General features: G+C 41.9%; 1 protein-coding gene across 1 annotated transcript; it reads right to left on the reverse strand.

The window, feature by feature from the left end:
* Positions 1–7,978: 7,978 nt before the first annotated feature.
* On the reverse strand, positions 7,979–8,560 carry LOC128110463 (60S ribosomal protein L29-like). The gene has a single exon (XM_052738172.1). The coding sequence runs from the start codon at positions 8,534–8,536 to the stop codon at positions 8,087–8,089; it is 450 nt and encodes a 149-aa protein (XP_052594132.1). The 5' UTR covers positions 8,537–8,560; the 3' UTR covers positions 7,979–8,086.
* Between the last annotated feature and the right edge of the window lie 1,973 nt (positions 8,561–10,533).

The following is a 10,533-nucleotide window of genomic DNA, read 5'->3' on the forward strand; positions in this document are numbered from 1 at the left end:
TTAGATACAAAATAGCCTAATACTTGAAAAAAATGAACTACAGAAATGAAATCTTGACAATTAAATGGTAAATTCTAGGTTAGTCTAGAATAGTTTGGTATGGCTTTCTTTACATGCCGAGGATGTCAAACAAGTATGGTGACAACCATTGGAGATGAAGCTGGTCTTACCAAAAAATGGATGTAGTGGCAAATATCTGACATCCCAGTACCTGAAATACTGATACAGAAGCCTCACATGTTCCACAGCAGCCTGGTCTACATAGTAAGCCCTCATCTCACCACAACAAAATACAAACAAAATACATCTTAGCTTGTTTACTTTTCATATATTTCATTAGTGCTCAGGAAACCAGTAAGTATAATGACACAATAATTACACATAATTAAAACAATATGTTGTGCTTTCTGCTCTGCCACAGTCTGGGTAGATGTAGATTCCATATGCAGAGACAAAACAAATGAACCTAGAGAAGGTTCATTGAGTCTTGCATTTACCACAGTGAGTTCCTTAGAATGGAGCCTCTCCATTATACTTTGCCACATACTTTAAAAAGTTACCATAGTCTCCTGTCAGATTAGATAAGGAAACTCTCAGTTAAGCCAAATGTGCAAAATGTCATTGTCACTGGGCATCCATGTGCATGGCAGGTTCCTGAGATGAGAGAATGTCCAGCGTTGCCCAAGATACTTTCTCATGAGAATTATATTCTAGACAGAAATTGTGCTGGCCCAGAAGCCAAAGAGACCAAAGGGATGCTGGGGACCAGGGCCTGGGCTGAATCAGAGCCAGAACCAGAATGAGAACCTGGCTCCTGTTATATCCCTCTCAATCAGGGAAATTAAATTCTCCCACACAATGCATATTACGAGTGCAGGTGCCTGTCTTCATGGAACAGCATAGTGGAAAGAATAGAGGAAGATGAAAAAGTCAATGGCAGGTGACTGGGATAGGAAATCTGAGGAGGCAGAAACGGTGAGATAGGAGCCATCCTCCATACTGTGTCTGCTTGCATGACTTCCTGACAGGACTTTGGTGTCAAGACTGTGAAAACCCCCTGCTTTGACCTTGCTCTGGTCCTGAGGTCTCCATAGAATTTTGGTGGGCTCAGGTTTAGGGAAGCAGACGCCTGGCAGGGTGCAGAGCAGAGTCCAGTGTTCAACAGAAAGCCAGATATGAGGCACGAGGTGGGACTGCAACCCCATGGCTGACTTGGAGGAACATGCTCTAAGATTCATTACCTGTAGAAGCTTCTGTGATTATTTCATTCAAACTTGTACCATGGACAGGTTTTCTCCTTTCTCTTTTCAGAACTGTACAAAAGAAATACAGAGGGACATTATTTGGTCTATAGAATTCTTGAATTATCCTATTTCTATCTTTAGACAGCTCCTTGAAATTTCACAATTTCCTTCTAGGGTCTAACTTCTACTTGGTAGGGAACCAAGGACTAATGACCAGCTCATGAAAATAAGATGTTTCCATAGGCCATAAGTAATCCAAATGAGAATCTCCACACCTTGCCATGGGGGCAGTCCAAGGTCTAATGGTAGAAACTTCCAAAAGCAAGGAAAAGGCATGGGTCCTCACCCAGGAAGCTGAAGAAAGATGCCATACAAGACTACCTGGGGCCTCCTCAAACATACTATATGCTGTTTGTGTTCTTAGACTATATGCTTGTTTACTTATTGATTATTTATGGTGTGCCACAACTCACATGTGAACGTGAGAGGATAACTTGCTCAAGTTCTTTGTTTCCACTGTGTGGATTTAATGGGGGGAGTCTCGGCTACTCGGCATGGTAACAAACACCTTTAGTCACTGAACTACCTGTCCAGACCTCAGCTGTTGCACCGTCTTGAATGACTAACAAAATAGGCATTTGGGGGTATGGATGGCAGAGGCCCTTCCTTCTGATTATGAAGCATTGTGAGGATTTGATGATATCTTGTGAGGGAGACGGTATGTATGCTTCAAGTACAGCATAATAACACAGATAATCTCATTCAGCCTGTTCCTCCCCCTGTGTCTGTAGCAATCACATTTCTTTAAAAACATGTGATCTGATTGTAAGGTCATTGTCATGGGGCTCTTAGAAGTCCTCATAGGTACCACACAATTCTACCAATTGGGAACGTCAGTTCTGAAATGGCTGTATGGGGAGGACAATGCTGCAGCAATTTGGGAAACAATTTGGGAACTAGCTAGCAGACCCTCTCCTCACAAAGAAAATACCGGAGTGAGCACCTAATCAGTGCACAGTTTAGAAAATGAAAGTCAGCGGAGGAGCCGCTCTTGAGAGGCGGACTTTTAATGCAAACAATGGGTGCTCTGCAATGCGGACTGCGCCATAGGCGCCGCGGGGCTACTGCGGTCAGACACACAGAAAACCCGCCCTGGGAGGGTTGGCTTTTGCTTTTGTTTTATTCTTTCCTAACCTCCACCACCCTCTTTTATGTTGGGTGAAAAGGAGTTACCCTCCTAGGGAGATCTCTCTTTTACAAAGACCACAGCTAGCTGAGAAAACTCCCCCTAGAACTCTGGGCGGGCGCCTCAACGTGCGACTCCATTTAGTTTGTCCTTCAAAGTCCGGAGAATAATTATTCCATAATTCTTTCACCTGATTAATTCTTAACTATGAGCATAATTACACCCTGCAGAAGGTAAATCGGTTGTATAAATCATTGGTCGCTGACAGTTCGCGGCGCGCAGGTGGGGAGGGCGCCGGGCAGCCGCGGGTCCAGCCCCGGTGGGTGGGTCATCACAGCCACCCTGGGACCCCAGCTCCCCGCATCCTGGGCGGGAAAGGAACAAACGTGCCTCTCGGTGTCGCCAGCTCTGGCTGCAGGTGCGCGGGCTAGGAACCTCGTTACTGCCCGCCCTGCAGGAGCCGGACAGCCTCAGAGAATAGCATCCATGCTCCCCACTTCTGCAACAAGCACCTTTTAAAAAAACAACAAAATGAGAACCTAAACGAGCAATCCAGCCATTAAAGATGTGAGATACTTTGTGGTGTGGTGTGTGTGTGTGTGTGTGTGTGTGTGTGTGTGTGTGTGTGTGTGTGTGTATGTACAGGAAAACCTTCGTGCAATCACTAATGAAAAACGAAGACTGCCTAAGCAAACCCGTAAGATACTAAAATTCTGAATATAATGATTTTAGGGCTTTGCTTTGCTTTTGAGCCAGTCTTCTCCAGACTGATTTCGTACTCAGCCCCCTCTGACTATGACTCTTCTAATGCTGGGATCGCAAGCCTCAACCACTAGGCCCCACTTGATTTTTCTTAAGTATTTAACCTCCCCCTGCATATCATTTTTTTTAAATAGCAAATTCAAGAAGAACTTTATAAAGCATTAAAACATTGAATTTGTTCCATTTCCAAAATACTTTCTAAAAATCCTAAACTGTTTACAAATTGACTTTTTTCCTGTTCCCTATTAAGGTTTCCTAATGCTCTGATTGACAAACCTTCCAAGATAATTTATTATAATATCTTTTGTCAATTAAATGGTTAATCCCACATTCTCTTGAGTGCCCAAATTAGATTCAGAGTTAGTCAATTATAAATGAAAATAACAAAAATTAACCAATTACACAATAAACACATGTTAGAATCACACAATTTACCAGGTATTGTCATAGGCCCGATTCTTCTAAAGGTCGTATTTCAAGTATGAAATACATTCAGTTTTCATATTACTGAAGTATTAACATTATACACATAATTATTTTAAATACTCCTACACTTATTTCTGATTATTTAATATTCCTTAAAAATGCCATTTTTGTTAAAAATAAGTATGTCTTAGATATAATTTTGGTATTGCCTTTTAGGAGAGCCTTTGCAGCTTCCTGACGGTTATAACTAATCAAAGCGTAGCCGTCACCTTACCATTCTGAAATCTCGGTGGGAGACGGAGGCTGCCATTTTCAAGGTTATATCAACAGTTTTCAGCTGAAGAGGAAGTGAGCATGAAGCCCACGTGTTCTTTAGTGGCACCATGCTGCTGTCAGGTTTTCAGTTTAGTGTGCAATCACACTCAGAATCCATTGTATTCACTCAGGACAACGCAGTGTTGTGCCACACTGTTCTGTGAGTTTAACTGCAAACATCGCCAGGACCATCGCCGGGACCTCTCAGGGCCTGCTTTGGAAAGTCTGTCTGTTGACGATTCATCTTCCCTCATAGAAGCAGGGCTTCGCATACCCCCCCCCCCCCCCCCCCCCCCCCCCCCCGAGTATCCAGCCACTCCTCCCAACCAGTTGTATGTAACCCTCCCCTAAAGGTCCATGGTCTCTGGAGAGGATATAGAGCATATAGCTGGGAAAAGAGGAGAGAGCTTCATTTATGAAGCTACCATCCTTGCTGGTTTCAGACCTTCCAGTGTGGCTGTCTCCTATGTTCCTATCTATAAGCCTCACCCACTGCTCTGGAAGTAAGCCTAATAAATTCATTTTTTTTTCTGAGTGAACTTTGGTAGAATCATGCCTTTGTTTGTGGTTGAAAACTTAGGAGGAAGGATAGACATTGTTTGCATCTCTACCAGGGAATGAATTTTAGCAACAACAATGAACCCTGAGTATCCACAAAAGATTAAGTCCTTAAGTCTGGATACTCGAATCTCTTACATACAACATTGTATCTAATTACAGCCCATGGATATATACTTTTAATAATCTCTAAATTGTAATGCCAAAAACAATGGGAGTGTTATGAAACTAGTTGGTGTCTTGCATTATTTAGGGAATAATGATAAGAAACCAAAATCTGTACATGTTCTATACATCTGTAATGTTTTGGGGGATATTCCCTTGTTGTTTGAAATCAGTGAATATAGAGCATAGCTTTAATATATATATCATACTTAAATATATATAAATAATATATTTGAATTATATATATAAACATAGTGTGTGTGTGACAGAGAGAGAGAGAGAGAGAGAGAGAGAGAGAGAGAGAGAGAGAGAGAGAGAAAAGCAGAAAAAGGACCATTATGAACTATCGTATCATGATCTAGAAAATGAAGATTATTTTCTCTTTAGGATTATTGTGTTTGAGTAATGATTAATAATAATTTTATTTGTTGTGTGTATGTCAGGTGTGGCTCAGTGCATTCTAACTGTGCTGCACCCATTAGTGAATGAAACTCCTACACTGCTACTCCCATCCACATGAAGATGCTGAGTCAGAACACAGTTGCGTGGATATGTATGTGTAGACATGTCAAACAGCTGAGGTTTGAATTCAAAGCTTGAGAGCTTGCCAAGATGCTTTCCCCATGAAACTTGCTTCATCATAGGAATTTCTAACATAAAGTGGCTCATCTGTGTTTAGAGTAGCAAGGAATGAATTCTTGCTGTTTGCAGTTTGTTTGTGGAGACAAGGTCTCTTCTGTGTAACCCAGGTTGACTGAAAACCTGCCATCTTCTTGCCTCAGCTTCCTGGTACTGAGATTATATGTGTGTGCCATAATACCTAGCAGGGAGGGACTTTAAATCCTTGTAAGAAACTGAAACAAGACAAAACAAGAGAAAACAAAAACAAGGAAAGGAACACATGTCAACTAACAACCAGAGCCATCCAAGACACTTTCTCAGGCCAAGGGAAGATGTGATCTTTAGAAATGATGGTTTCTCTTTAGAATGGATGAGACCAAAGCTTTAATAACATTCTGTACTTAAAGACAAGGGGAAACTAATATACTAGAGGGAGAAGTTCAGTTATAATTACCAAACTCATATGACCAGTGGTTGGAGTCTGGGCTGGTGTTTCTTGACCTCCTATTCAAGGAATTGAAATGAGCACAGATTTGTAAATTAGTAAGGATACTTTATTCCAAAGCAAAGTTATCACAGTGTATCAGGTTAGATATACTGTCAGGAGTGACGGTGGACCCTATGGGTGAGAAAACTCAAGGGCCCCATTTGTTTTTTAGAGTTTTCTTTTATGTAATTCAAGACAAGAGGTTTGGTTGCCAAGGGATGTAACACAGGTGAATCTCTGTTCTGATTGACAAGCTTGAATTTTGTGAGGCATTGCTCACAGTGCACATCTTTCCCACAGAGCATTTCTCTTAATTATATGCATATGCAACTATACATAGGTACAAGATGATATATAGTTCATTCTCCTTAAGAGTTCACTCAGATAATGTACTCTGCCGTACCATGCATGCAGCTAAAATAGTCTAGGCCAGATTGGCCAGTCTCTTTTTTGTTTCCAGGATGGATCCAAGATATGTTTGAATAGAAATAGGATGTTATCAAGTGGTTATCAAGGGGAGTGATTTTATTTCATTGTCTAAAGCGGCCACACTGATGTAGGCAGAGGTCCTAGATGGTTAACATGTTGCGAGGCACGTTGATAGAAATGTGGTGTGCACAGTACATGCAAACAAGGTTCCTATTTACTAAGTACATTGTTGGAAGACGGGTGTATGTATATCCCAAGCCAACTGAGATCCTAGATTTCAAAGCTGTTCCCTATGATTATCGGCTTCCCTTAGGTACACAGAAGCCATTACCACTCATTGAAAATGAATTCTGGTATTTACTGGCATCCTCTCACTTGGTTTCTTGCTCTCAAGATTGGATGGACACCATTCTTTCCATGATGTTACTGAATTTCTACACTTATAGTCATGCAATAAATGGTGCTTTTGGATCTTTTAAATTGTTAAGTATTTAAATATCTTTTCTTTTTTATGTATTTTCCAATTGCCTTAAAATTCTCTTCAACTAAAAGTAAAAAGAACTTGAATTGAAACTTTACTTCTTGAAACCAGAGGATAATTGTTTTAGTCATCTTAACCTCAGCCAATCCCTTTTACTTGTACTACTTCCTCCAGAAGCTGGGCTACCATAACATCCATTAGGTCATGACTCATAATATGGTATGACTGAAGTGTATGGAGCTAAGTGTGATAACTGGCTACACAATAGGTAAGTCTAATTCATAGGGAACAGGCCTTTCCCAGTCTCTTTATCAAGAAGGCAATTATACAAGGAAAAATGTTCACACATGTTAGAAGGGAATGGAGACAGAAATGATGATAAACTCACAACACAGGCATGAAATTTATTTACCAATAGTATACATATGTAGTGTGTGATCCTTTAATCACATGCTCACTAGTACAGTGTAGGTGCATGTGCCCTCAGCGTTCTTGTGCTTCACATCAGCTGTAGTAATACCAGCGTGCAGGGCCTGAGGAGAAGTGACTAAGTCACAACGGTTCTGCCCTGCAATAGTTCAGTGTCCCACAGGAAGGATGGGGACAGCATGCCATTCCTTCCTCCACTCCTTTTCTCCAGAAAGCAGAAAGTGACCCATCCAGACATCAACTCCTCTGGCATTCTGATTTTGATCTTGAACTTGCCAGCTTTCAGAACTGTGAGCATAAAGGTGTATTAGTTATAAATTACCCATTTCAGTTATTGTTATAGCAGCCAGCACAAACAAATGGACACATAGACAGACAGACAGACAGACACACACACACACAATTGAATTTTCCTATTACCTAAATCATGGTTGATGCTTAAGTTGAACCTTTTCTGATCCATGCACTTCCTAAGGCTGGTCTCCTACAGCAACCATCTGGCAAGGTGATATCACTTTCAACCAGTATCCAAGCTATGCCACAACACTGAAACATGAATAGCAGGAAGAGGCTGGAATAGCCTCTGTGTCCATTCAAGGTTACATAAAAACATGCTTAGCACTCAAGTTTAGGAAATACATCTTCATTTAACCTTGTGCGTTTAGGGAGACGGGGGTGGTGGGGAGAGAGAGAGGGAGGGAGGAGAAAAAAAAAGAGAGAAACTATACCTTCCATTTCTTAGGTGCAAACCACCTGATACCACTAACACGTTTTCTTGGATCTAAGGTCCAGTTTCTCCTGAGTTCCAGTCATTTGAGTCTTTCTGACCACTTTCTATGAGGGATTCTTTTTTTTTTTTTTTTTTTTTTTTAACAGATCCTGCCTCAAGTTTATTTGTAAAAACAGCATGGGGTCCTGATCATCTGCATATAGTGTGTAGGTGTGTCACACCAGTCCATCTGTCTGGCAGACAGAAACCTTTTCTATGGGGCCTTCACAGGGGCCTGGGTACCTTTGGGAGCCTGAGCTGGAGCTGAGGCCTCTGCCTTGGTTTGAGCCTTGGGCTTTGGCTGGCAGAGCCTACGATCCTTGGCCATGTAGCTTCTAATCTGCTTCCCAAGCTTGGGGTGAGCGATGAAAGCGAGACGGCTGAGCTTGCTGCGGCTGGGGCCCTTTGGCATCTTGGGCTTAACTGCCTTGGGCTTCACAAGGGCCTTGATGGCCTCTGCACGCGCACTCACTGCCTTTGCGTTGTTGGCCTGCATCTTCTTCAGGCCTTTCTTGTTGTGCTTCTTGGCAAAGCGCATGTTCCTCAGGAACTTGGGGTCCACCTCCTTAAGAGATTCGTATCTTTGTGACTGGGGTTTCTTGATACCATTTCTGTGCCATTTTCGAGACTGGTTGTGTGTGGTGTGGTTCTTGGACTTGGCCATATCGGAACCGTAACCTGCGGCTCCCGAAGCCCTATTAGGGATTCTTAACTTCTGGTTGTCCTGCTTATGCCAAGCAAGTTTTACCACTCTTCATTTAACACTAATGTGTATCAGGAAATATCTTCTTGAATGTAACAGATAAAATGTCCTTGCCCATTGAAATCCCTTTTTGTTTGTTTGGGTTTTGTTTTGTTTTGTTTTTGTCTAAAATTTTTCTTCTAAATTAAGTGAAGAACCAGTAATAAACAGAACAAGTGGACTAGGGAAGGAGATAGAGTCAAGGCCCCAGAAGGCTTCACAGAACAGGAGTAGGAAGGCATAAAGGAAGCCAAAGAAGCCCATGACTCTGAGAAAGAAAACTCACACAGAAGTATGGAGATCCAAGGCCATGAAGTGTTTATATGTTTGTGTTGTGTGTGCTTGTGTGTATTTATGTGTATGTGTGTACATGCTTTTGTTTACTTGTATTTGTGTGTGTGTGTGTGTGTGTGTAGGTGGGTCTGTGTGTGTGTGTTTGTATGTATGTATGTTTGTGTATGTGTGTATCTGTATGTTTGTGTGTGTGTGTGTGTTTATGCGTGTGTGTATGTGTGTGTTTGTGGGGGGTCTCTGTGTGTATGTGTTTGTGTGTATGTATGTTTGGATATGTGTGTGTGTATTTGTGTGTGGGTCTGTGTGTGTGTTTGTGTGCTTTAAGTATATATGAGTGTGTGTGTGTCTGTGTGTGTGCATATCTTAGTAATGGTTTTATTGTTGTGAAGAGACACCGTGAACTGGGCAGTGGTGGCGCACGCCTTAAATCCCAGCACTCAGAAGGCAGAGCCAGGCAGGTCTCTGACCTGGTCTACAGACTGAGATCCAGGACAGGCACCAAAACTACACAGAGAAACCCTGTCTTGAAAAATCCAAAAAAACAAAACAAAAACAAAAAAGAGACACCACGACCATAGTAACTTGTGTAAAGAAACATTTCATTGGGGCTTGCTTATAATTCAGAGGTTTAGTCTATTGTCATCATGGCAAAAATCATACATGACTGCACATAGACAGACACAGTGCTGAAGAGGCAGCTGAGACTTCTGTGGCTGGATCCATAGGCAGCAGGAAGAGATAAAGAACCACTGGGCTTGGTTCATCTGAAATTTCTAAGCCAACCCCCAGTGACACACTTCCTCCTATAAGGCCACACCTACTCCAGTGAGGTCAAACCTTCCAATAGTGCCACGCCTTATGTACCAGTGGGGGCCATTTTTAGTCAAACCGCCACAGTGCACGTGAGTTTGTTTCTGTGAGTGTATGTGTAAGACAAATTACTAAATGGTCTTATTAATAAAAACCCAGAGACAGATATTGTGGTGAAAGCTGAGAGATCAGAGGAATATAATAAGCCACAGCCAACCTCACCTCACCAACTCCTAAGCCTCCAAAGATACCTACTTCCTGTATATCCACACCTATATACCTTTCTGCTCCTGCCATCTCACTTCCTCTCTCTGCTCAGCTCTGTCACTTCCTGTCTGTCTGTACAGATCTCCAGACCTTTATGGTAAACTAGTGTTGGAATTTTAGGCATGTGCTACTACACCTGACTCTGTTCTCAGTGTGGCCTTGAACTCAGAGAGATCTAGATGAATCTCTGCCTCCCAAGTGCTAGGGTTAAAGGTATGTACTATCATTGCCTGACTTCTATGTTTAATATAGGAGCTGGCTTTTTCCTCTGATCCTTAGATAAGCTTTATTAGTATGCACAGTTTATTGGGGGACACAATATAATACTACATGTATGTATGCGAATATCTGTGCACTGTGTATCTGTGTGTGTATTTGTACACATATGCTTCTGCATGTGTGTTTGTGTGTGTATGCATAAGTGTGTTTGTGTGTGTGTATGTTGTGTGTACCTGTGTGTGAGGTTATCTTGTCTGTGTGTGTGTGTGTGTGTGTGTGTGTGTGTGTGTGTGTGTGTGTGTTGCTACTCTCTAACAATGTACCAAAGA

Source organism: Peromyscus californicus, unplaced genomic scaffold (assembly GCF_007827085.1).
Source record: "Peromyscus californicus insignis strain IS unplaced genomic scaffold, ASM782708v3 Scaffold_15__1_contigs__length_86483966, whole genome shotgun sequence".
NCBI lineage: Eukaryota > Metazoa > Chordata > Mammalia > Rodentia > Cricetidae > Peromyscus > Peromyscus californicus.